The sequence below is a fragment of the Drosophila teissieri genome, chromosome 3R (assembly GCF_016746235.2).
Source record: "Drosophila teissieri strain GT53w chromosome 3R, Prin_Dtei_1.1, whole genome shotgun sequence".
In the NCBI taxonomy this organism is placed as follows: Eukaryota; Metazoa; Arthropoda; class Insecta; order Diptera; family Drosophilidae; genus Drosophila; species Drosophila teissieri.
Window position 1 is genome coordinate 11630991 of NC_053032.1, and position 27747 is coordinate 11658737.

Here is a 27747-nt window from a genome sequence, read left to right on the forward strand (position 1 = left end):
TGGAGGAAGCAGAAACCAAAACAAAATAAAAATGAAAATCAAGTGAAACCGCGCACAGTCAAAAGAGAGGAGGAGGTGTAGAAGAAGAAGGGGAAGGGGGAGGAGGGCTCGACTATGATGACATGCCTGGGCTCACTCACTCTACCCCTCTCTTTCTTCAAGTGCAAGTGTGCTAGATGCATCCCGTTATGCTCCCCATATATCCTTGACGTTCCGTTTGATTCTCCTTTGAGGTCAACAGGTGCAAGGCGAGCAACAACACTTTTGGGCATATATTAAAGAGCTTAAAGGCCTCTTTTCCGCCTTTTTTTTTTTTGGTGGTATTTCCCCTTCATGTTCGTTATTTTTGGGGAAAGGCAAAAGGCATTGCATTAACCGCTCTTCGTTTGTGTCTTTGTTGTTCCTGTTTGGCCTTCTTCCGACTCTACCTCCTCCTCCTTCGGCGCTTTGTGTTTATTTTTTTTTATTTCGAGAGAGTTGATGTCTGTGTGCCGGCTTGTTTATGCCGTTTCTTCGCATGTATGGGTTGGCCTGCTGGTATTGGAGAAGTGCCTTTAAAGTTTGACCTACAAAAAGTGGAGCACACGAAACCGTTGCCTTTGCCTTAACGGTTATTGTCCCTTCTTGTTGTGTATCCTTCTCTTCCTCATTCCTTTCTTTGCCTTTTCCTTAGCTCTCTTTTTTGGCCACCCCATTTCCCTTTTGTAAGATGCAACCTGATGAAAAATCTTCTAAATACAATGTACATTTTTCTAATGACTGAAAATGTACAAATTCCAAATCTAATAATTTAAGACTAGGTAAACCTCTATCAGAGGTTTGTTCATTCAAACTTAAGATACTTGTGCGGGTTAGATTTTAAATCAACGTTACGACAGTTAATCACTTAACATAAATACTATCAATAAAAAGGAACTGTTGAAACAAATTAAAAGTTGCAAACATCCCAAAAAACCATCATTATAATAGCCAGAGGACCACAAAATTTAATTAAACACACAGGGGCTGAGAGGTAATCGCTCAACATTTTTGAGTAATATTTTGCGACAGTTGTCGGGGGGATTGCATAGGTTTATTTCAGTTGCCCTGTTTATCTTTCTGCAACTGCTGCCACTGTGAATGGGCGCGTGGAGAGTGCGACATTGTATTAAAAATTACGCCTGTTCGAGAGCTGTGCACATAATTCCTTCCATTTGCCGGCAGCAACAGCGGGCGTAGCCTGCAGGGACGTCCTTCCTCCGGCCACCCCAATCCCCTTGGTTCTTACTTGCCATCCCCTTGCCACCCCCTCACAAATACATACAACCCTTGCAACTGCCATTGCCGGCTTTACCTTTTCTGCCACGAAATCGCATTTACCACGTTTTTCCCTTCGCACAATTTATATGCAATCGCCCTCCGCCCGTGGGTGTGTATGTATCTGTGTGTCTGTTGGTTATGAAATTATAAACCCAGGATCACGGAGACGAGGAGCGGAGCGAGGAGGACGGACAGAGGCAAACAGGACCACTCCCTTGGCTGCTGCGCTTTGTTTTTGTTCCCGCGATATTTTAATACATGTAGCCGGCTTTTAGCTGGAAAACCTACCACCATCCGAACGAGAACTCAGAGCCCTGAATTCAGAATTTCAGTTGTTCTCGTCCCATCCCCCCGATGCTATCCCGATTTCCCCGAACTTAATTCCGAGCGACGTTCGTTCCAACCGTCATTCGTTCGTTACAGTCATTGTATGAGTGTGTGTTCGTGTTTGTGTGTGGCTGTGTGTATCTCTGTGTGTTTGTGCCACCGTACGACCCTTGCTGCATTAATTCAAATTCCACTTCAGCTTCTACCCGCCGTTGCCGTTTCTGCTTTTGATTTTCATCCATGATGAGTTTTCCCTTTTTTCCTTTTTAACTTTATTTCTCGTTGCCTTGTTCGCTCGCTCCGCACACACAGATACACACGCACACAGCGGAGCACGAAAACCATCCATTCATGTTTCCTGTCACCCTGCAGTGGACCGACCCAACCGAACGAGGAACGACCAACCATCCTCGTCGACGTCGTAGCCGTTGTCGATTGTTGTTGGAGTTGCTGTTGATGTTCTCGTTGCCCGAACGACGGGATCTGACTTTGGCCCTTAGTTCTGGCTCTGGCTGAGAGGCTATGTGCCTGTTTCTGTTTCTGATTCTGGCTATATAACTCTGGCTTCCTTGCCTTGCTTTGCCTTTCCTTAGCATTGCTTACCTTTGGTCGGGCCAACAATGTTGAGAGCAGTGTTGACTTATTTGCAGAGGGAATTATAGCCAATGCCTGAAGAAGGGTTTATACACAATGTAGTGCGATGTCTCTAAAGTAATCATATTTGATTTATGATATATATTTGTTTAGAAAAGATTTAAGGTAATAAAAGTATACATTTTTCTTTAGATATCTTGTTCTGAGTGCCTGTAACCCAACCAAAATTATTAAGAACATTCACGTTATTTAAAAACCATTTCTCCAATCTCTTTAAACTAATCTAATTGCAAAAGTATAATGATGATAGGGTGTTTTGCGTTATAGATACATAGTTCGTACTCAAGGGCTATTCTCAATTAAATTGTAATTTGTAAATATATTTTAAATGTTTTAAGCCAGGGAGCAGGTGTAATTCTACAGCAAGACACTTGCACCCTAACATGCATATCATTTTTAATTTCCCGTCAAATGATACCATAAATTCAAGCAATGTGTGTAAAAGTTACCTAAGAATCTAGCCAGTTTTGGTACAAAAGTAGCTAAGACGCCAGCACTTTCCTGTCTTGCTTGGTTCCCTCGTTCGTTCCCTCATTGCTGTGAGTTTCCATTAGATTTATTGCCACATTTTACTCCGGGCTGTGGCATTCGGAGCGATGTTGTTGCCCGGCTACATTTGTGTGTACGCCGCTGTGGGGTTTTCTGTTTGCGAGGGCGAACCGTAAGTCTGTGCGAGCTTGGCAAGCGTCTCTCCACTTGCCATGTCAGACGGTCGCTGTGCTGTGCTGTGCTGCGACTTGGTCCGCCTTGTCGCACCACGTCAAGTTGAAAATCCTTTCATTAATGGCATCCAAAGCTCTTTCCCACACACACAGACAGACTTTGGCACATACAACGCCACATGGCACATGGCATGCCTGGTTTTTGCTCGTCCTGCTCCAGTTGTCTGCCGCACAGGCCAGGTTCCGCAGCGAGGTGTCCTCTCCGTCTCGGAGCTCCTTTTCCATGGCTTTGTTGCAACTTTGTCGTTGGCCTGGCCTGGCCTGGTCTGTTCGCCTTTGCACATGCACAACCTAATGTATGTGCGTCCGTAAGGTTCACTTTATATTCCACTCAAGTGGATTTCTTCTTCTGGCGCTGTGACGGGTCACGGAGTGGCAGAGGGAGCCAGGAGGAGAAGCAAGAGCCACGAGTGGCAGGCAATCGACTGCCCCCGTCCCAGCTAGAAGTTATGCGTCCTCCTTCAGGACGGTGCTCCGTAATTTGAACTGATTGGGAAGGACATGGACAACGCAGGTCGGCTTTCTAGCACTGTGGAATGTTGCCAAGATAATAAGACGGTTACTAAAATTTATTGAATATCTCTAGAATCTGAATTGCTAATTTTGCCCCGAAACACTTAACTAATTTGCTGTACTTTATCTAAAAATGAATGATGTTTTATTTTTATAATTTTGGTTTCTATAAATTTCTTCAGTTTATGATATTAATGTGAGTACTGAAAAGAGCTTTCTTTAGTTATCCTGCGTAACTACCATTCCGCCCTGCATTGTAAAAACAAATGTGTAGGTGCTCTGCCGTTATATTGGTGTATTTTAACTTTTTATTGCCAACATTTAGGATCCTTTGGCAGCATATTTTCTGAACTGTCTCCTTTTAATCTGCGCATTTGTGACTGTCAAGTGACAGCACACCCGAGGGTGCGTCGATGTCGCTCCCTTGCACCCCAACCCCCGCATGCGATGGATGTGCAGTGTACACACACGCTACAGTGGGCGCCAAATAATTAGGGGCACTTGTGCAGTCGGGGTCAATTCCAATTACTGTCTAGTTTTCCCTTGCAGCTGCACAATCGAATATTAATTGCTGGAAACTTCCAATGCAGAGAGTCCTAATCCGAGGACATCCACTGTAGAGCTGCCCGACACACATGACCAAGAGGGTGTGTATTTGGGCGCGAATTTACGGGAATCGGTTGTGGAATATCGATTAAAATGATATATACAATAAAATGGAATGTGCAGCTCTCGCACACAGACGAAGCATCGACGAAGCCAAACGCAAATAATTGATGAATTGCCGGGGAAAACAGAGTGTGGGAGGATATAAATAGAGTCGAGGAGAGACAGAGCGAGATGTCTGTAATTAAAAACCCATGTGCCGTCTCTATCGCTTCTCCAATTTAACCCTCTAAGGACCCACGTGACATATCCGTAGCTCGATAGAAAACTCGCCATTAACATTTCCTGTTAAGAGACTAAGAACTGAAGTGTTGTAGGTGTGGAGTGCTAATTGAATTTTCAATGAATTCAACGATTCAACAGCTTTATTCTTAGTATATTTCTACATATATGACCACTTAGAGGTAGTGGGTTAAACTTCGACATTCATTAGATATTTATTAGTCTGGTTTTGGCTTTTATTGATCCAAATGATTTTCCATCCACAGACAAACACTTCCAGGGGTCAGTCACCCTATCCGCCAGCTCACGGTCAAAATTCAGGTTCCTATCCTAGTTCGCCGCAGCAGCAACAGCAACAACAGCAGCAGCAGCAACAGCAGGCGGGTCAGCAGCCCGGCGGTCCTGTGCCGGGCGGACCACCTCCAGGTGCCGGACAGCAGCCGCCGCAGCAGAACACACCGCCAACATCTCAATATTCGCCGTACCCGCAACGCTATCCAACTCCGCCGGGTCTGCCGGCGGGTGGATCCAACCATCGAACTGCCTACTCGACGCACCAGGTGAGGACCACTAAGATTTCGGCGTCGCTTTCAGAATTAATCAATCAACCATTTTCATGCGCAGTATCCCGAACCGAATCGACCTTGGCCAGGTGGGTCCTCGCCCAGCCCCGGTTCCGGACATCCCTTGCCGCCCGCCTCACCGCACCACGTGCCGCCACTGCAGCAGCAGCCGCCACCACCGCCACACGTCAGCGCCGGCGGTCCACCTCCCAGCAGCAGTCCGGGCCATGCGCCCAGTCCATCGCCACAACCATCGCAGGCGTCGCCCTCGCCGCACCAGGTAAGCGATTGAATGTGATTTGATTGTTTTACTTCCTAGAGACAGATTGTTGGTAGAAAGATTATCTAGAAAGTTGAAGCATTATGATTTCTCCAACTCCTAGCAAACATTCAGATATAAAAAATGAGGTGTCTAACGTACCGTGTATATAAAAAGCACTGCCAAAACAGAAAATATCCCGTAATTTGGGTTCCTACTTGTATAACATATTCGAGGTTTGAACGGAACGGAATCCGGAGCTATTCAGCTCTTGACTGAGTTGCTCTTTAGTTACCAAAGAAAGACATCTTAGCAAACACAATAGGTATTACCATTGATAATCATATGGTTTATTATCTTTTCTGTAAAAGTTGTGAGGAAAGTAATCCACTAATGAGGAAACCACAATGAGTAAGCTGCAATCGAATGCGGTAATGCATTCAGCCGTAGTATGTTATGATACCATAACAGCTTTATATGGGCAAGCACATTTCCTATTTGCACATTCATTGGATGTTTGGCCGTGGGACCACCCAGTAGTCCCCCATTCACTACACTACTCGTGTTGGCAGCTTTTCTAGATAATACACATCGAAAGTGGGTCAATAAACTGTGCTGCGTGAACAGCACGTGAACTTGACTCGTGACGTCACACATACGTCTACATTGGCGTCGCACTCTTTACCTGCGATTCCCATTCCCCCACCCAGAAAACGTACCCCAATGCCTCCATCCCGCCGTCTCCCCAACCCCTCGTGCACCACCTAGCCCAACAAGAGGCAGGCAGCCAGTCTACAAAAGTTGTTCAGGTCAAATGTTTATGCCTGGCCATGGCACTCGTAGTTCGTACTCATGCCGACACTCATACCCCCACACGAGGGCACTAGTACTCATTTTTGGGCTGAGATTACTCTGCTCCGGCTGCTTTTCCTGCCCTCCACCCTACGCTCTTCAGATCTTAATATTTCTGTGGGCTTATGATGTTATTTTCTCTGTTTATACGCATATATATATATATATGTATATGCTTTTACCTAAACACCTCCCTCTGTCCCCTTGAACTTGAACCGCTATCGTATCCCATCCATGTGCCGCCTCCCTCCACCTTAACTTTAAAATTGCTTTTAACCTTATCGTTGTGTTTTCTTCTTGTTGTCGTCGACGACTGACTTGATTTGTTTTTATGAATTTTAATGATTTTTATTTTGTTTTGATTACTATTTCTTATGGCGGCGGCGATTTCCCCTTTGTCTTTTGGTTTATTTTTCGCAACGCTGGCAGTCTGGTTACCCCACCCTCCCGTCTTTTTTTGTTTGTTTAAATCGCATGTGCACGTGTTATCAGCATTTTTGGATTCATTTAATTGAAAAAGTTTAAAAGGGATATCGACACGATGCTTTTCCCTGGGACTCTCAAAAATTGTTGGCTGACTAGCGTCCATATACATTTTTCGTTTTATTTATCTATATCTTCGATATGCAAAGACTTATTTTGCGAATCATTTTCCATAGTATTCATAGTATTATTATAGTGGCCGCAGCTGTGGATGTGATGTGCCTGCGGATGTGTGCGTTTGCTTTGAACCCCATTTATTCATTCAGCATGTCCGCGGCCGTCGTGGCTGCCCCTGCTTCCCCTCCGCCACCTCCTCCTGGGATTGCCCTGTCCCTGCTCCACCCCCAAGCCCCATACCCCCGCACTTTGCTCTGCACGGTCGACAATCCTCCTGTGCCTCATACCATTTCTTTATTTCGTATTTTGGTTTTTTCCCCCTCATTCCCTTTATATTTGGTATGTGGCATGTATATGCAACCAACACACTCGCATGTCTACACTCAAGATCACACACAAAGCGTCTGTTACCATATATTTGGGTCAATGCCAAGGTCATTGTTGTTCTTGTTCTTGCTTTACCTCCATCTCCTTCGCGTCGTCGACGTTGTTCTTGTTGCTGTTGTTGTTTAGCGGGTTGTTTACATTTTATGTGTACTCTCATCAACTTAGGTCCTCTTCAGCCGTCATCGATCCATATCATTAGCGATTATTGAGGTGGTCATAAACTTCTTCATTTCACGACAATAACTATCCTATCATCCTTCCACCCTGAGACCCAAATTTCTGTATCTTAATATTTGGTTAGGAAATATTTCTGCGTCATACTCAAATGCATTCCATTTGCATATGTATATCCAAACCAATGAATGCTTCAATTTACAAAATCACTTTCATAACCAAAAGTTCCGCCCAAAAGTTGGCACCCAAAATGAAAAGCGAACGAATAGCAATTGTAAAATAGTTTTCTCAACCCAGTGCACTCAAATCACTTTACAAAATCAAACCAATCTCTGTTCCTTTGCGTTTTAATTGGCTGTTGCAAGGTTAAATCCGCGTTTCTGGCCAATTCAACACTGAAACCAGCTGAAAACGAGCCAAAACCGAACGAAAACTGTAATCAGCCGCAGCCAACGCTCGTTTTAAGCCGCTCCAAAGTTCCAAAGTCGGGGGAAGTCCCTTCCCGTCCACTGTTATTTAAGCTGGTCGATTTCGAATTGCATTTTGTAAGCCGCTTTAAATTCGCCGTGTGTTGCCGAACAAAAGCCAATTGCCAGCAATAATATTTAACTACTGATGGCTTTTGGCCGCTGCTTCCGTTTTCTGCTTCTGCGGCAGTTGAGACACCTTTTCCATATAGCGTGTTATTTAAGCTCCCAGTGTCTGGTGGCATTTCCATTGATTTTCAAGAGCACATAGCCAGCCTAGCCAGCCAGCCCCATCGACGTGTCCTAGTTTAGAAACTTATTTCAAGTCGACGGTTCTGCGTCATATTCTCTCTGCTCCGTGGGCAATTGGCATGACTATCTGTATGCCTATCAGCATCTGAAATTTGCGGGCCAGCCAGCACACAACTGCTGCATTCATTTAATGCCAGCCGAAATTGTCTGTGGTGCAGTGCACACGGTTGGGGCTTTGGGCCCGAACTCGAACCACCGGCATGCGAATGCCATTGCTATTGCGATTGCGATTGCGAACCCAAAAGCCCCAGAGCCACATGGCCCGGCCTTTCCGCAACCGGGTCCCCCATCGTCCCCTTCATTATAGTGCCTTCCAACTGCCAATGAACAATTTTGCCGGTTTTCCTCCGTCCGTTGTTACTGGGATTTTAGTGCTCCACTCATTGCTGTGCCTGCGACTCTGCTGCGTCGTTGTCGTTGTTGTTATTGTTGGCAGCAGCGGCGGCGGCATCATCATCGTTTTTCATTTTAACAGGCGGCGCAGCCAGTAAAAAAGCAAAAATAAAGTCTAAATAAAAAGAACGTTCATTTCAGTTGGCGCTGATGCACAGAAAAAAATTCGTTGAAAAGAATACACAAAAAATACTTTGTATTATGACTTCTCTGGGATTGGGATGCAATCTTTCATAAATGACTGGTCCAGAAACAATAATTTAAAGATATTCAAATATGAAAAGGTTATTGTTCTTCTTAACAATTTATCCAAAGGCCTCCTAACTTATGTTTCAGTGTACTGCCTCGTTTTGAACGCATACAAAATTTATATATATACAGAGAGTCGTGTGATTGTGCGCTTGTTTTTCAGTTCACTCGTTTGGATACACACCACGAACGAAACGAAACGTTGCGAACGAGTCGAGTCGGTTCGATTCGAGTCGGGTAGGGTCGGTCGGATTGGATCGCTCTGGTCTGGTCCGTGGCTCTGGCTTTTGCTATAGCTATTGCCCTGGCTCTGGCTCTGGCTCTGGCTCTGCCTGTGGCTCTGGCTCTGGCTGTTGCCGGTTCTGGCAGCTCTGGCGGCGCTGACTGCGACTCTGGGCCGTGTGTTTTCGTTTGGAGCCCAGTGTGCGATTCATGGGACATTTGTCTGAGCTCTCAAAGTGGTTGACTGCCAGCGTCGTTGGCTGTTGTTCGTTTTTTCGCTTTTACTGCTGCCAGTGGCTGTTGGTCTGCTGCTCTGTTGCTGCGTCAGATTGCCAGTCAGTCTGACAGTCTGTTAGTTTGCCATATTGTAAGTGGTCAGGGGGAGATGCGGGGCAAGGATTGGGCCACCGACTGACTGCTGCTCCGCTGGCAAGAGCAGCCAACGAGCAAACGAAACGGTACGAAACAAAACGAAGCGAACCAAACCAAACCCAAGCGAACCGAGCAGATCCAAAGCGACTTCTGCTGCTGGTATACGAATGTGCGAGTATCTGTTCTCTATATACAGTCGAGCTTCTATAACTCGAACCATTTATCATAAACGAAAAACCCCAACAATTCCCCGAGGACTTCAGACTTTATTTCTATAACTCTGTACATGTGTGATTTCCATAACATTCTGGCTAAAAATAGAATTGCTGATAAATGTATTTTTTGGTTTTAATACGCATAATGAGTAAAATTGAAAGGAACTTTATACTTTTCTATACTACTAGTATTGAAATCTTAAGCTTAATTCCAGGAATCTGTAATCATTCAGTTTGATTTGATTTGTAGATCAACACAGGCAAGTTGGACTGTATGTTCATCTGCGTTTTGCGGGACTGTCTGGGTTCCCTTGTGCAGTGTGCGCCATGCACACTCAACACAATTGCACAAACTTTCGATTCGCTCATAAAATTTCCAGCTAGCGCACACACAAATTGCATGAGCATGGATCCGAACGGGCTCGGACCCAGAATCGGATTCAGAATCAGAAACAGATCCAGATTCAGACCCACAACCAGACGCAGATGGAAACGGAGACCCTCTCCCACACTGGGAGGATGAGGATGGGGTTGAGGATGTCTAATGAGCGACAGTCCGACTGGCTGGCTGGCTGTCGCTCAGCTGTGCTGTGCTGTGCTGTGCTGTGTTCTTTATATATAGTATCTCGTTCCCTGGCTCTGAGGTTAAACCCCTCCGATCCGGCGTAGAAGCTGTGCAAAATGAAAACCATTGCACTTGAGGGGGTGGAGATTGCGGGAATGGAGACGTGGACTGGGACTGAGCTGAGACTGAGACTATGCGGGATGTGGTGAACTATTTGTTGTTTGTTTCGCATTCTCACTGCTTCAGTTTTTGAGGTTTTTACCCTTTGCAGTGGGGCATTATAATTTGTGCTACTTGAGTGGTATTCTTAGCTAAGGGTTTAGTTGGTTAAAATTACATGTTTTAACGCATCATTTGAATCCAGGAAGATAGAGTATAATCTTGCCAACGAATCATCCTCCTAACTTGAAACTTACTAATTGGCTTGGCAAAACCTTCCAGCTAGGGTATTTCAAAATACGTTGTGCATGCGTCGGCCCTTCCCTCTTGTTTTCATTTTTATGATATGCCCGAGTTTATTACTTTTTCTCTCCGACTGGCTGTGTTTATAAATTCCCGGCTGCCCCTTTCCTTTCCGCCGGTTTCGTGTGTGCCGCTCCTTTGTGCATTTAATTCTCTTATTTTTTATCTCTTCGCTGGCCGCAGAACAAGCACATGTATGCCAGTCCTTGTTTTTAGTTTTTTTTTTCGGTTCCTTCTTTTGCAACGCTCGCTTGCCACATTCGCTGCAAAAGGTTTTAAGGTGATAAGCCACAAAGGTCCCACCAGAGCCACCAGAGGCACCAGTACCGCCGGTACCAGCGGTTCCATCGGCAGCAGCTGACAGCCAGACATAAACATACCTACCCATGCAGCCAGCCAACATGTAGGCATGCATATTCTTTATTTAAATGAACGTCCACAGATGACACGGCATAAAATGCGGTGAAGTGCGCTTTCGAGGGCCAAAAGTCGAACTTGTGGCCAATGCTGCTACATCATCATCGCATCTTGAGAACGAAAGATGAAAGATGATGGGGTCTCTTCTTTTTGCTCTTTCGGTTTTCAAGTGGGGTCCAAGGGCGATTCCCCTTCTCTGAAATCGTGCCCAAAAATCGAACTCTCCACACTTTTGGCGCGCAAATCTTGGCTGAACTTTATTTGGCTGCTGAATTGCGATTGATGGCCAAGGGGCCAGAGGTGTGGGAGGTGTGTGTTCCCCCATATTTTTATCTATTTTTTATTTGTGTTTGCCTCGCTTTATTTTCGTTATAAATGATTTCATTGTTGTTGTATCCGCAACGCGCTTGTTTTTCTTTCCAAGTAATTTTTCTACGCGACCACAGGCTCACACAGACACGGATTCAGACTACAAACGTGGGCCGCTTGTTGTTTGTGCCCGTCCGTCGGTCCCCCTAAAATCTAACCCCACTACGCCCCCTTGGACAAAGCCCTCTATCCGGCCTGGCCTATAGCTTTGCTTTTGCCAGCTTGCTTACTTGCTGCTTGCTTGCTTGCTATTCTCGTCGTCGTCTCGCAACTCAAGTGGTGTAGCGTACCCGTACCCGTACCCGTGGTCTACCCCCCTCGAGAAAACCCCTCGCTAAAATGCGAATTCGAATTCGTACGAATGGCCTGGTCTTGCCTGGCAGTGCCGCCGTTGCCGTCGTTGCTTATTTCATTTTATTATATTCCAACATTTAGAGTGTACGTGCCTCGGTATGGGTGTGTATCTGTGTGTGCATGTTTCTGTTCCTTATCTACGTCTTTGTCATCGTTGCCGTTGCCGTTGCCTTTCGTTCGCTTCGAGCGCGCCATAACTACCACAGCCACTTGCCCGATCCCCGGGTAGTCGTAGCCTCCATCCGTCGCCAGAACCCCCGCCATCCCAACCTCTCAATCGCCCCTTGGAACGCTTCAAGTTGCAGCCGTCCGTCGCCTTTGCCTTTGCCTTTGCCGTTGTCGCTCGCCCGCTTGCTCGTTGGCTCGTTGGCTGGTTGGTTGCTCGGTTGCTCGGTTCGTTCCACATAGCTTTTATGCCCCGCTCAGCTACGTCTCCGCACCCCATCGTCATCGACATCGCCATCCCATACTATACCATACCATACCATCCCATCCCATCCCATGCCGCCGCCTTGTGCCGTCAGTTCGTCGTCGTACATTTCATTTCACTTCACTTAATTTCTCAGATACCAAAACGAACAACGTTCGCTCGTTCGTTCGTTCGTTCGTTGTATTTTTCTTTCTACTGCCGCTGTGGATTGTCAGGGGCTTAGTCTGATTATATTTTAGGGGAGAGCCTTATGGATGGAAATTCGAATACCTTGGAAACTAATTTACGTAAAGGGGCTTTTATATTATGGGCTTAGATGTACAGAATAAGCTAATATTTTTCTTATAAACAGATAAAAAAGATATCATAATATTGAATATGTATAGTTTATATTTAGTATGTGGATAGAGAGATATCAAAACTTCTTGCTCTTCGTGGTATCTTAACTCCCCTTTTTGAGGGCGCCCCTGCTCCGAATGAGCTCTCTCCGCTGGGGTTTTGCCATGGCCCCGTGTGTGAGTGTTTCGAATTGCTGTCGACTTAAGCTTTATGTGCACGTCTGCTGCTGCCTGTTGTTGTAGCTGCCATGTGTGCTAGTATGCGAGTGTGCGAGTGGGGCTGTTAGTGTGGAGCTTTTGCTTGATTTTCTTATAAGTTATAGGCGGCAAAAAGTTAAAGTCGTGTCGCATCGCACCGAGTTTCTGGTGCCTGCAGACTGTTTTAAGAGTTGTTATTGTTCGAGCAGCTTGGCGTTTATGAATTCGGATTCCTCCCCCCTGACCGGGTTATAATAATTGTGAGCACGGGTGAGTGGGTGTGGGAGCGGTGAAGGAGTCGCGAATTCCTGAGGCAATGTCAGGAAAGGTCGCGGGACGGGCGGGGAGGAGATGTCCCCCAACCCCCGGGATCGTTTGGCATCAACATTTGGCATCGGAATGGGTCGAAACACCCACCCAAAACATCTGATTGCCATGAATATGTTTACGCTGGCCTGCGACTGCCAACCCAAGCCGAAACTCAGTCATATGCTCGTGTTCCATATCTGTGTGCGTTGGCAGTTGCTTAATTGCGGTTGCCGCTTGGCTAATTCATAGTTGCTATCACTTTCGTTTAAATGAATAAATACTACAAAAAATGCCACCTGCCGGCCGGCATTTGATGCCATTGCACCTGATTGAATACACTCTAATAGCGGAACTGGTTCCGGTTGTCTTTTACCTTTCTAGGAGCTAATTGGACAGAACAGCAACGACAGCTCTAGCGGCGGGGCGCACAGTGGTATGGGCTCCGGTCCGCCAGGCACCCCCAATCCCCAACAGGTGATGCGACCCACACCCTCGCCCACAGGCTCCTCCGGTTCGCGTTCCATGTCCCCGGCTGTCGGTGAGTATTCAGCATTGATTCGATCTCGATCCGAATGAGGCCTAATTACCCGTTTCTATTGCAGCTCAAAACCATCCAATCTCGCGACCGGCGAGCAACCAATCCAGCAGCGGGGGCCCCATGCAACAGCCTCCGGTTGGTGCTGGAGGTCCGCCGTCGATGCCACCGCATCCGGGAATGCCAGGAGGTCCGCCCCAACAGCAATCTCAGCAGCAACAAGCATCGAATTCGGCCTCGTCGGCGAGCAATTCGCCGCAGCAAACGCCACCACCGGCTCCGCCGCCCAACCAGGGCATGAACAACATGGCTACGCCCCCACCACCCCCGCAGGGAGCGGCTGGTGGAGGTTACCCGATGCCACCGCACATGCACGGCGGCTACAAGATGGGCGGACCGGGCCAGAGTCCCGGGGCTCAAGGATATCCACCGCAGCAGCCACAGCAATATCCACCAGGTAAGATCGCTGTTATTTTAAATAGCGAGCTTATCCATTTTCCCTGGATTTTAAGTTTAGTTCCACATTGACATGATATGTTGACCCAGAAAAGATTCAGCTTTCTCTAACACAACTATTCTTTGGCTTGTTTTCAGGGAATTATGCGCCACGCCCGCAGTATCCGCCTGGCGCCTACGCCACCGGACCACCTCCGCCACCCACAAGCCAAGCAGGAGTTGGTGGTGCCAACAGCATGCCCTCTGGTGCCCAAGCTGGTGGGTATCCGGGCCGAGGAATGCCCAACCACACCGGCCAATATCCACCGTACCAGTGGGTACCGCCCTCGCCGCAGCAAACCGGGCCCGGTGGAGCTCCCGGTGGTGCGATGGTAGGCAATCACGTGCAGGGGAAGGGCACACCCCCGCCTCCAGTTGTGGGCGGGCCACCACCACCGCAGGGCAGTGGATCGCCTCGTCCACTTAACTATCTAAAGCAGCATTTACAGCACAAGGGCGGCTATGGTGGAAGTCCTACTCCGCCTCAGGGGCCTCAAGGCTACGGCAACGGGCCGACCGGAATGCATCCTGGTATGCCAATGGGGCCACCCCACCACATGGGACCCCCGCACGGACCCACCAACATGGGTCCACCTACTAGCACGCCGCCGCAATCGCAAATGCTCCAGGGCGGCCAGCCCCAGGGTCAGGGACAGGGCGCCAGTGGCGGACCGGAAAGCGGTGGACCGGAGCATATATCGCAGGACAACGGAATAAGCTCCTCGGGTCCTACCGGTGCTGCGGGAATGCATGCGGTCACAGCGGTGGTCACCACCGGTCCGGATGGAACGCCCATGGACGAAGTCAGTCAGCAGAGCACGCTTTCGAATGCATCAGCAGGTGAGTTGGGCTGGAATACACGTCTTTAAAAGAGTCCCGACTAACGTTTTTGATATTTTCTTGCAGCATCCGGCGAAGATCCACAATGCACCACACCAAAGTCGCGGAAAAATGATCCCTATAGCCAAAGTCACTTAGCCCCGCCGAGCACGTCGCCCCATCCAGTCGTGATGCACCCAGGTGGTGGCCCCGGTGAAGAGTACGACATGAGTTCGCCACCCAACTGGCCACGCCCGGCTGGTAGCCCTGTAAGTACAGATTGCCCTTAAATCCAAAGCACATTAGTGATGGTCCATACTTTTGGTTATACAGCAGGTGTTCAACCACGTTCCGGTGCCGCAGGAGCCGTTCCGCAGCACTATTACCACGACCAAGAAGTCGGACTCGTTGTGCAAACTGTACGAAATGGACGACAACCCGGACCGGCGGGGTTGGCTGGACAAGCTGCGTGCTTTCATGGAAGAGCGGCGCACTCCGATCACCGCCTGCCCCACCATCTCAAAACAGCCACTCGATTTATATAGGTTATATATTTATGTAAAAGAACGTGGCGGATTCGTCGAGGTATGCAAGGTGCCGTAGTAACTCCTTTTACTAACTTCTTTTTAGATTTACTACTAGCAAAACCAAATCAACCAAACCAAAACACCACCAACGTAGTTAACACGAACCAAAACCAAATCCAAATCAAAGAAATATCCACATATATAGAACAAAATCAATATTGTGATTCGGCTACAGTAAAAAGCAAACTAAAGTCAAGTCACCCAGCTAATTATGTACCTTTTGACCCAGCATCAGCCTCCGATCCATGTGTCCAAATTCTAGCTGCATCCTGAGTATAGCTTAGCTTGCCGTGGGCTAGCTTCCCTTGGGAAATGCCAAAGCACTTGAACAGTCTTGGTTTTTTCCCCTAGATTGCATGATCAAAGCCGAGTCTAAGCTGAACTTGGTCTTACCTTAACAATTTCGATCTCAAATACTTTTATATTTAAAAGGCATGTCCTCTCTTAGATTTGATTTTTAAACTTCAAAAAGGTTCTGACCATTATTTTTCCAATATCAATTAAAATTAAACTATTTACAATCAGTTTTTTCGTTTTTATGTTTTGATAACGTTTGTTAGTATCCCAAGCCTGAAATCCTTAGTCATCAAAAGCATCCACCTATGAGTCACTCGAATTATTGAGATTTTAAATTTTGGAATGTTCTTACATTATCAGCTTGTTCTTTTTCGATTATCTTTTCATTTGCAATCTTATACTTTTTTAAAGTTCGCTTAGTAAAACTGGATCTGAATTATGACACACACTTCATAATTTTATTATTTTTATTGATTGGTTTTATTTGGAAACTCAGTAACGAGCGTGTGCTACTCCCAAAATCTTTTGTAGTTCCCTTACCCTAATCCCATTTGACCAAATTGTATACGTAGTTTATCGTTTACCTTAGAATGTTGGCTCCTATCACTTGCTAAATGCATCCACACAAAATCTGTTTGTGCTCGCAATCTTTTGATACTCTTTTTTCGATCGACACTTGCGTCATGAACTTTTGAATCCCAAAATGGGCTCATAATTCAAATCGACTCGACTCTCTCGTTCCGTTAGGTGACCAAGAGCAAGACCTGGAAGGATATTGCCGGACTCCTGGGCATCGGGGCGAGTAGCAGTGCGGCATACACATTGCGAAAGCACTACACCAAGAACCTCTTGACCTTCGAGTGCCACTTTGATCGCGGTGACATCGATCCTCTGCCGATCATTCAGCAGGTGGAGGCGGGAAGCAAGAAGAAGACGGCCAAGGCTGCTTCGGTTCCTTCGCCAGGTAAGTGTTTATGCACAGTGCAAAGAATGCTTGCAGTCCTGCACCGTTTTCCCTTAACACCCGATGCTTAATTTAAATTTTCTTTTCGTTTTTTTCGTTTTGCTTTTGCGTTCCACCCGACACCTCGTTCACAACTATTTCACACTTTCTGCTCGCCCAATCTCCAAAACGTCAACGAAAAAACCTATGTACAAACAATTTGCAACCAATCGGTGGTGGACATTTGGATGCTGGAACTACGAACTCCACAGGCTCGTCGAACTCACAGGACTCGTTCCCGGCTCCGCCAGGTTCCGCTCCAAACGCAGCTATCGACGGCTATCCCGGCTACCCGGGCGGCAGTCCATATCCGGGAGCAAGTGGACCGCAGCCGGATTATGCGGCAGCGGGTCAGATGCAGCGTCCGCCCTCCCAAAACAACCCGCAGACTCCTCACCCCGGTAAGAATCAGTTTAGCAGTATCTTTGATTAGTTTAAGGTTTATGCAGTGGCTTCACATCATTGACATTTGTTTGAAAGAGTGTAAAAATCAATTAGCTTCCCAGTATTCGTTACTTAAAGTTATGCCCGTGGAAGTCAAAAGGTATTGACTTCACAATTTAAAATAATTTAGTATGTTAACCAACTAAAATTGGAGCTGTGTCCATTTGTACTTTTGTTACAAAATACTACCGATCTTGCCACTCGATACATACTATTAATTTAATTTTGTTGTAACCAATTTGTGTTCTGGTATTTTTGTTTTGGATACTTACTAAATTGTTTTCTGATAGATGATATGCTTATTCTTATACCTATTTCGCCTAATACCCTACTTTCTGTACATATATACGTGTAATTAGGTATACGATTTGAAATGTTTATGTTGATCAATCATTATTAATTTGATATGTGTATTTTGTTTATTCATTTTTATGTTTTTGTAACGTTTGTGTGGGCGCACTACTAAAATATATAACTCCACACCCACCACCAACCACCATCACAACAACGATGTTTCCATGTATCTCCACCACCAAAACAACAACTACCAAACAATTCATTTGTGTGATTCATTGACTCATTCATTTCGATTCATCCAAACTAAACCATCCAAATCGCCGCTTGCCGCCCCTCAGGCGCCGCCGCCGCTGTTGCCGCCGGCGATAATATAAGCGTAAGCAATCCCTTCGAGGATCCCATTGCTGCCGGTGGCCCGGGTTCGGGAACCGGTCCTGGCCCAGGTCAAGGTCCAGGTGCTGCATCCGGTGGTGCTGGAGCTGGAGCTGTTGGTGCTGTAGGCGGTGGCCCACAACCACATCCACCGCCCCCACACTCACCGCACACCGCAGCCCAACAGGCGGCCGGCCAACACCAACAGCAGCATCCACAGCACCAGCATCCTGGCCTGCCGGGGCCACCGCCGCCACAGCAGCAACAGCAGCAGGGGCAGCAGCCACCACCATCAGTGGGCGGTGGGCCACCACCAGCACCACAGCAACATGGGCCTGGTCAGGTGCCGCCGTCGCCTCAGCAGCATGTGCGCCCAGCCGCCGGAGCACCTTATCCGCCGGGTGGCTCCGGCTACCCAACGCCTGTGTCTAGAACGCCAGGTATACTCATGTTTTATTTTGCTCCCTCATCTCTTTCTTTATCCTATTTTCACATTCTTCCCTTCATCTGCCATCGATTTTGTTCGTCTTTTGTTGCTTTCTGTTTATACTGATTTGGCTAATGACTAACTTTAACTAGTTTATAATGATTGCATGGCCTGTGTACCCAACACTTCTAATCTAAGCTACTACATTTTAACATTTAAAGAATTTCCAGCCACTTTTTGTATCTTGTTTATTGTGTATTGTTTCTTGATTTTATGTGCAATAGAACGAGTCCAAATATGACCAACCTTTACTATTGTTTTCCTTTGATTGATTTACTATTGTTTTCCTTTGATTGATTATTTGACGTATATTTTATTTTACGTTATGTTACTGTTTCCAAATTTGTATGCCATTTTGATTAACTATTCCTCGGTTTCAGACGGATGTTTCACATGTTAATGGCCGTCTTTTCGTAATTGTTTTAATATTTCTCTTACACAAGCAATACTCAGTTTTCGAGGAACTCTTCTTATCATTATACCTTGTTTATGTATAATATTTGCAGGCTCACCTTATCCATCGCAGCCTGGGGCTTACGGCCAGTACGGCTCGAGCGATCAGTACAACGCCACTGGGCCACCCGGCCAGCCATTTGGACAGGGTCCAGGACAATATCCGCCGCAGAACCGAAACATGTACCCTCCCTACGGGCCGGAGGGGGAAGCGTGAGTGCACCCCAATTAACCCACTTCATACCCCACACACACACTCACACACCACGACATCACATCAACTTCACATCCAGACCCCACGTACACTCAACAGCCTCTGTACTGTAGCTGGCCGATATAATCTCACTGGACAGAGCTTGAAAGCTGTGATTTATCACTAAGAGAGGCATTACTAATTTCTGTTTTATGTTTTCTCCAACTCTCTCACAGTCCTCCAACTGGTGCCAATCAGTACGGCCCCTACGGCAGCCGACCCTACAGCCAGCCTCCACCGGGAGGACCTCAGCCGCCAGCGCAGACGGTTGCGGGTGGACCGCCGGCCGGCGGAGCTCCAGGAGCACCCCCGAGCAGCGCCTATCCTACGGGCAGGCCCTCCCAGCAGGACTACTATCAACCACCACCAGATCAAGTAAGTCGATAATCGAGGACTGGAGTTCTTAAGAAATAACCAAACGAATATATATACTAGTTCATCCGTATTTTGAATATGACTTTAATGAAGGCGTTTCTTTATTTACAGAGTCCACAACCACGAAGGCATCCCGATTTCATCAAAGACTCACAGCCCTATCCAGGCTACAATGCTAGGCCTCAAATTTATGGTAAGTCCTAAACATCATTGTGAGTGTAGCAATGACCAATAATTATTTTTTGTTAAACAGGTGCTTGGCAAGGTGGTACCCAGCAGTACCGGCCACAATACCCATCATCGCCTGCTCCGCAAAGCTGGGGAGGGGCACCGCCACGCGGTGCAGCGCCTCCGCCAGGCGCACCGCATGGACCGCCCATCCAGCAGCCTGCAGGAGTGGCTCAATGGGATCAGCACCGCTATCCGCCTCAGCAGGGTCCACCGCCGCCACCTCAGCAGCAACAGCAGCCTCAACAGCAACAGCAGCAACCGCCGTATCAGCAGGTGGCTGGACCTCCTGGGCAGCAGCCGCCTCAGGCGCCGCCGCAGTGGGCACAGATGAACCCTGGACAAACTGCGCAATCAGGAATAGCACCACCCGGCTCACCCCTTCGCCCGCCCTCGGGACCAGGCCAGCAGAATAGGATGCCTGGCATGCCGGCACAGCAGCAGCCATCGCAACAACAAGGAGGAGTTCAGCAACCACCGCCGCCACAGGCATCCCACGGCGTCGTTCCATCGCCAGGACTGCCACAAGTAGGACCCGGTGGAATGGTTAAACCACCTTACGCCATGCCACCGCCAACATCACAGGGTGTGGGTCAACAAGTGGGCCAGGGGCCTCCGGGCGGCATGATGTCCCAAAAGCCACCGCCGATGCCGGGACAGGCAATGCAGCAACAGCCCTTGCAGCAGCAGCCTCCCCAGCATCAACACCCACATCCCCATCAGCATCCGCAGCACCCGCATCCGCACCAGATGCCGCCTAACCAGACTGCCCCCGGTGGATACGGTCCCCCAGGAATGCCCGGAGGTGGAGCGCAACTGGTGAAGAAGGAGCTGATCTTTCCACATGACAGCGTGGAATCCACCACGCCTGTGTTGTACCGAAGAAAGCGGCTTACGAAAGCGGACGTATGCCCGGTGGATCCATGGCGTATATTCATGGCCATGCGATCTGGTCTGCTGACCGAGTGCACCTGGGCACTAGATGTGCTTAATGTGCTATTGTTCGATGATTCTACGGTCCAGTTCTTTGGCATTTCAAACCTGCCCGGCCTGTTGACTCTGCTGCTGGAACACTTTCAAAAGAATCTCGCCGAGATGTTCGACGAACGGGAAAACGAGGAGCAGTCCGCTCTGCTGGCGGAAGATGCGGATGACGACGCGGACAGCGGCACTGTGATGTGCGAAAAGCTGCAGACCAGCGGACGGCAACCTCGATGTGTGCGCAGCATCAGCAGTTACAACCGCAGGCGGCATTATGAGAATATGGATCGCAGTGGCAAGGACGGAGCCGGTAACGGCAGCGACTCTGAAGACGCCGACGAGGGAATTGATTTGGGTCAGGTGCGAGTGCAGCCCAATCCTGAGGAGCGCTCACTGCTGCTCTCCTTTACGCCCAACTATACGATGGTCACGCGGAAGGGTGTGCCAGTGCGCATCCAGCCCGCCGAGAACGACATATTTGTGGACGAGCGCCAGAAGGCGTGGGACATAGACACCAACCGCCTGTATGAACAGCTAGAACCCGTAGGCAGCGATGCCTGGACGTACGGATTCACAGAGCCAGATCCCTTGGACGGCATTATTGACGTCTTCAAGTCGGAGATAGTTAACATTCCATTTGCACGCTACATCCGCTCTGACAAGAAGGGAAAAAAGCGAACAGAGTTGGCTTCCTCGTCCAGAAAGCCAGAAATAAAGCAAGAGGTGAATAGTACCGAGGAGCAGACTTTTAACAAGAAGCGGCGATTGGTTAGCGGAGGAAGCAGCAGCAGCGGACCCCACGCTGAAGGCAAGAAGTCCAAGCTAACTAGTGAGGAATTTGCGCAACCAAATGCCGAAGTCAAAAAGGAGCCAGGTACGGCGGACAGCGACTGTCGCCCCATTGATATGGATATCGAAGCACCCCAGCAACGTCTGACCAATGGTGTGGCACCCTGCTCCTCCACTCCCGCCAGCTTCGATCCCAGGACGACTGCCAAAGATGTAGCGCAGGTGCTTCAGCGAAGGCGAGACTCCAGCTTTGAGGATGAGTGCTACACACGAGATGAGGCGTCGCTGCACCTGGTCAACGAGAGCCAAGACTCGTTAGCGCGACGCTGCATCGCTCTCTCCAACATCTTCCGCAACCTGACATTTGTGCCCGGCAACGAGACGGTGCTGGCCAAGTCTACCAGATTTCTGGCGGTACTCGGCCGACTGCTGCTCCTGAACCACGAGCACTTGCGGCGTACGCCGAAGACGCGAAACTACGATCGCGAGGAGGACACGGACTTCAGTGACTCGTGCAGTTCGCTGCAGGGCGAACGTGAATGGTGGTGGGACTACCTGATTACCATTCGGGAGAATATGCTGGTTGCCATGGCTAACATTGCTGGACACTTGGAGCTGTCGCGCTACGATGAGCTGATTGCCCGCCCCTTGATCGACGGCCTACTGCACTGGGCCGTATGTCCGAGTGCTCATGGACAGGATCCGTTTCCGTCGTGTGGACCCAACACTGCGCTCTCCCCACAACGACTGGCTCTCGAGGCGCTTTGCAAGCTGTGCGTGACGGATGCCAATGTAGACCTCGTCATTGCCACTCCACCATTCTCGCGACTGGAAAAGCTATGCGCCGTGCTCACCCGGCATCTGTGCCGCAACGAGGATCAGGTGCTGCGAGAGTTCTCTGTAAATCTGCTGCACTACCTTGCCGCTGCTGACAGTGCCATGGCTCGCACCGTGGCGCTTCAGTCTCCGTGCATCTCATACCTTGTGGCCTTCATCGAACAGGCCGAACAGACGGCGCTGGGCGTGGCGAACCAGCACGGAATCAACTACCTGCGCGAGAATCCCGACTCAATGGGAACCAGCCTGGACATGCTGCGGAGAGCAGCCGGCACCCTTCTCCATCTGGCCAAGCATCCGGACAACCGGTCACTGTTTATGCAACAAGAACAGCGGCTGCTTGGTCTGGTCATGTCGCACATCCTTGATCAACAGGTGGCTCTGATTATTTCGCGAGTTCTTTACCAAGTGTCGCGAGGAACAGGACCAATACACTCCGTGGAGTTCCGTTTGCTGCAGCAGCGGCAGCAACAACAGCTGCGTCCTGCTCCTGCAGAGAAGCAAGCTGCCAGTGCAGGAGGAAATGCGTCAGTGAAGACGGAGGCTGCATCGACGGAAACGAGTTCCACTGAGACGAAGCCTGCACCAGCAGCCACTACAGCAGTGGTAAACGATGAGAACAGCAACAGCAGCCAGCAGTTGCCGCCGGCAGCGACGTTCAACGACGTTAGCAACAGCAGCACCAACAGCAACAGCTGCGGCACGGTCAGCAGCAACCAGACGAACAACAGCACCACCAACAGCAGCCACAGTAGCAGTGCAATTAGCAGCCAATCGGCAATCACTGTAGCAGCCCCATCAACACCAGCAACAGGAGCCACATCAGCGACAGCAGCAGCAATAACCAGCGATCAGCAGCAGGTGAGCAAGGTGGCTGCAGCTGCGGCCGCTGCTGCGGCTTTGAGCAATGCTAGTGCAGCGGCAGCAGCAGCTGCGGCGGCGGCAGCTGCTTCCGTTGGTCCGCCCACATCGTCGAGCGTGTCCGCCGGAGCAGCGGTCACTCAACCAGCGGCACCTCCACCAACCAATGCAGGCACAACGACAGCAGTTGCGTAGTATACGACAATGATGCCAGCGTCCTACTACTGGCCACGAACCCCCCGAGGGGCAGTCGACTAAGCTGGAGTTCGATGGAAGAACAGCGGGCCCAGGAGCGACTCCGAAGTGCATGAGCAGAAGGGCATGTAAATTTACTTAAGTATGGCGCCAAGGAGAGAGTCACGATGTGCGAGAACACGTGTCCTGACTCCAAGGATACGTAAACGGGAACTCAGCAGGTGCAGCGTCTGCAATGTATCTGCGATGGAATGGCTCGCCTATCCATCACTGTAACAGTCAATACAATAACAACTGTATATTTTTTCACTCAAATCTAAAAATAGTAAATATGATAACTAAACCCTAAGCATTAAGAAATTGCAGCAGCAAAGTTATGATCATACGAAAAGGAAACTGTCGGGGCGAAAGCTGGAGCAGAACTACTGATACTAACTGATCGAGATATAAGATCGGGGATTATTATTGAGTCAAACGTGAAGATAACAAACGGAAGATAACAAAGTTAAGAGCGAAATTCAAGCACACAGCATACTTATTGTACTAAATTTAATAAAAATGAAGGGACGAGAGCGGAGGAATAACTAACACATACATATGCATACGCACGCTATGGTTTATCGTATATTAAATATATATATAAATAAATGCATAAATTAACATTAAATTACATGAGAATGAATTGTGTATGTAAAAGGGATGAATGCATACATACGTACATATAGACATTGATATATAAATACATAGAGGATAGTTTTTAAATTCTACCACTTACTTATACCTACATATTACCACAATGTGCAGCATAGGAACTCATAAACTGAACAAACTGAACAGCAAAAAACGCAAAAATATTTAAAAGCATCCAACCCACACTGTGTGCAAGACCCACATAAGGCAGTTTATTGGATTCAATGTGGACTAGGGTGATGCAGAAGGACTAATCCTTAGAGATGACTAAAAACCATTGTACATACTTAACTATTATGTAAATTTCACTGTATTTTTGTTTTTACGCAATGTTACAAGGCACATGTAAGTGGCAGCACTGCATTTCGTATTATGTTTATGTGTATGATGTTGTATGGATGGTCTGCGAAAATTCCAACTTCTTAGTTTTAATCGCATAACTCGGAGGCGAAACGAAACGAAATTAAGCGAAAGATACAAGCAAGCAAGCAAAAACCGACAAATGAAGGCAAGCAAACAATTTAAATTAAAATCAAATTAGGTGATATAATATATAAAAATACATAACATATACATACATACTTAATATAAACAAAACATGAAAAATCGAAAAAATGAAACCCTAATGCTGTAATTTTATGTTAACTGTATTATTTGCTGGAAGTGCTGCTGCTTCGTTTAATTTTATATCGAACTTACTTAAGGCGTAAATGACAAGATAAATAATTAGGTTTTTATCTTAATCTTAAATTAAAGTATAAAATAAATAAAACCAAGAAAACAACACAAAACAAAACGCAACCATAAAATGCTATAAAACACAAAGCGAAGCAAATCGAACTAAAGCTGTAGAGAAGCACGCAAAAACGACTAATAACACACATCCACACCCACGCCCATACCCAAATGCTTGGCGTTAGGAAACCAATAAACAATTAATGCAAATCCGTATATGGGTGGGTGCACCAATTTGTATACTAAACTTTCTCACACATAATTAACGTGCTGCATAAGAGAGAACGAACATGAACTGTCTCCATATTCTAGCTTCTTGCTCCAGAGATCCTTCCGGTTTCCGGTGGCGATCCTCTAGATCCAGAGGAACTGCAAGACACTGGGAGAAAATAGAAAAGTGCTGCTGTTGATACGTGTATTCGTGTAGTTGTTTGCAAACAAATATTATAACTCAGCATCTCGATATATAACGTGTAGTTATTAGTCTATAATTTGCTAGGATGTAAATGTATGTCCCTCAAACTTAATTTAATTATTTAATTAATATACATACATATATGATATACAACACAGCCTTTGTATTTGTCGTTTCTTATCGCGAATGGGTAAAGCAAAAACATTTTCAGGTATGGAAATACTTTCAGAGCAGAAAAATCGGTCGATGAAAACTATAGTATAACTAAAGATAACTATAACTATATTGCTTCTGTGGGACATTCACTGTTAAGCAGAGAATTATGATATATATTCGAGACAAATTGACTTGAAATATGAACTTCATCGCTTTAATACTAACCATGTCAGGGTTAAAAAAATGTAGGTACCAAAAATTCGTTTGCCTGTTTTTGCGGCAATGAAGTCCTATATCTCCGATTCCTTCATTTAGGGAATATGCTGTGACAAGATTAAAAATTCGTGCATCGTAATTACATTGTCAATTTGCTTAAATTCGCAACTTTCAAATAAGCGTTTTGGGATAAATTTGATCGGATTTTAAGAAAAAGCGTTTTCCATTTGTTTGTGCCAAACTTTTTACTGATTTCTTTAACTGATTTCAATTACCCTGGAATAATGAACAATAGGATTTTAATTTACATTTTGAGTAGGTCACTTTGAAATAAATTGCATTAAATATAACCAATTCGGCAATATAAGCTGGTGGATTAAAGCAATTTATGAAATATTTAAAGTTATTACAGCGGCATTAAATAACTAATTCAAAATAAGTTGTTAAGTACTGATAAAATCAAAGTAAATTAACACTTTAGGCAGTTCGTTTTCCACCAGCAAAGTTTTTGCTACAAAAATTATATATTGCTACATTTTTGAGATAAAAGCATTTCGGAATTTCAAGAGCTATACCACAGCAAGTTGGCAGTCCAAAATCTTCAACCGATAGTTCCTCTCTGAATGTTCCATCCCTTAAATCTGGGCGAGAAGAAGAAGCACAGCCGGCTGTGCAATTCCTTGTAAGTTTGCGGAGCGAATCGATTTTGTATTGCAATCCATTGGAAGGACAGCATGCTCAAGCTGAAACTCGAGGCCCTGGGTCATCCCACTCCCAGCGATGTGGCGTTGAGTGGTAAGTGCCATAGTTTGCTGCTTGAAGGGGCTGTCAGTCATCCCTTCCCTTCCCGTTCTACAGACCGCAAGGAATTCGCCAGCACAGTCCTCTGGGTGGAGGACCAGAAAATCAGGCTGTACACCGTGGAGGATCGCGAAAAGCTGCGCAATATCGACAACTCCGCGATCTGGGAGGAGGGCTACTTGAAGTACTGTGCGGATCTGAACATGCCGCCTCTGGAGTCCCAGCAGGAGCAGCTGGCCTGGATTCTCAGCCATGCCGTGCGCCTGGAGTTCCTTGATGATCCTGCCCAGTACGCCTCGATTAGCAGCAAACAGGGGCCACCCCAATGCAACGGCAAGCAGGGCCAACAGAGGGTCCAGTCCATTTTCGACGGAAAAATTAATAGTATGCTTTGATTTTAACTCCATTCACCATTTAACGAAATTTAACTTTAAATGTCAATGATTTATTAAGAGGTTCCCTTTATATTGTATCGTTTCTTATTGTAGTTTTTATACTATTTAAAATTGTTGTAAGGATTATCACATTCAATTAACATATGAATTTACAATGTAATTTTCAATATTAAGGAATAATTCAGACCCATATTAGTGAAAAGTATTGCTTTTTGTGATTTCAATGGACCGGATTTATGTCTTTATCTTACATTTAGAGTTAAAATGCATAATTAGTAGATAAGCATGTCAAGTACTCAAACTATTAATTCTATCTTCTCCCCCCCAGCTCAGGAAAAGGCGTTTGTCGATGCTGTGCGGCTGCTGGCCAGCAAACTTGATGTGCCGCACCACCCAAATCACCTGTTGCAGCTGGAGGCAGTTGCTCGCGTTGTGCACCATCGACTGTCGCCCGCCGCCCAGGGTCGCAAGCCGGTAGTGGGCAAACCCTTCCCTTTCGACAAGGGAAACGACGTGGTCTCGTCCAACGATCCTGCCCTGGACTTGCCCATGCGCATCCTGCGCCTTCTCCAGATCCAGAGCCTGCGCGAGCTGCAGACACACATCAATGAGACAATTGTGGCGGTGCAAAACATCACGGCCAATCCAAAGACTGATACCAAGCTGGGGAAAGTGGGACGCTAGGGTTATAAATAGTAAAGAAACAAATCGACACAATTACAGAGGCCTATATATACATTTGTAAATTTCTAGCTTCTTATGAAAAAGAAACGTTCTGAAATTGCATCTATAAAATATTCTTTTAAGCCAAACAACAACATTTAGTAAAAAGCAATAGATATACAAGAGCCAAGCTATGAACAAGCAAATACCTGTTTTTCATGTCATAGAATAATAATTCTTTAGATATTTTATACAAATATATATTTATTTATGATCCTATGTTTTAAAAAGATGCAATGTTATGTAGGCCTATGTAATTTATCGTTTTTAAATAAACCTAGATGTTTTTATTTCTCATTAATTATTTGTGAACATTTACCCAAGCCAATAGTTACAAATCAGTAGGTTTAATAAATTCAACAAAATAAACAAGCCTTTGTTGAAGTATATGCTTTTGA

The 27747-nt window shown here is 46.9% G+C and overlaps 2 protein-coding genes across 4 annotated transcripts in view; both read left to right on the top strand.

The window, feature by feature from the left end:
• Nucleotides 1-23885, top strand: part of LOC122622007 (trithorax group protein osa) — a 29219-nt gene extending 5334 nt beyond the window's left edge. Inside the window, exons 3-16 of one of the 3 annotated variants that reach the window (XM_043800096.1) lie at nt 4670-4963; nt 5028-5246; nt 13292-13448; nt 13513-13902; nt 14040-14780; nt 14847-15028; nt 15093-15353; nt 16391-16607; nt 16859-17047; nt 17726-18199; nt 18753-18912; nt 19129-19327; nt 19439-19520; nt 19581-23885. In XM_043800096.1, the coding sequence (XP_043656031.1) occupies nt 4670-4963; nt 5028-5246; nt 13292-13448; nt 13513-13902; nt 14040-14780; nt 14847-15028; nt 15093-15353; nt 16391-16607; nt 16859-17047; nt 17726-18199; nt 18753-18912; nt 19129-19327; nt 19439-19520; nt 19581-23218 (7203 nt within the window). In that variant the 3' untranslated portion in view covers nt 23219-23885. Of the gene's footprint in view, nt 1-4669; nt 4964-5027; nt 5247-13291; nt 13449-13512; nt 13903-14039; nt 14781-14846; nt 15029-15092; nt 15354-16390; nt 16608-16818; nt 17048-17725; nt 18200-18752; nt 18913-19128; nt 19328-19438; nt 19521-19580 lie in introns of all 3 variants that reach the window. The other 2 variants (XM_043800095.1, XM_043800097.1) reach the window with 2 other exon arrangements.
• Nucleotides 23886-26003: 2118 nt separating this feature from the next.
• LOC122620672 (RNA transcription, translation and transport factor protein) lies at nt 26004-27673 on the top strand. The gene is made up of 3 exons (XM_043798259.1): nt 26004-26225; nt 26289-26615; nt 26955-27673. Exons 1-3 carry the CDS (start codon nt 26165-26167, stop codon nt 27308-27310), a joined length of 744 nt encoding a protein of 247 aa, XP_043654194.1. The 5' UTR covers nt 26004-26164; the 3' UTR covers nt 27311-27673.
• The last annotated feature ends 74 nt before the right edge of the window (nt 27674-27747 follow it).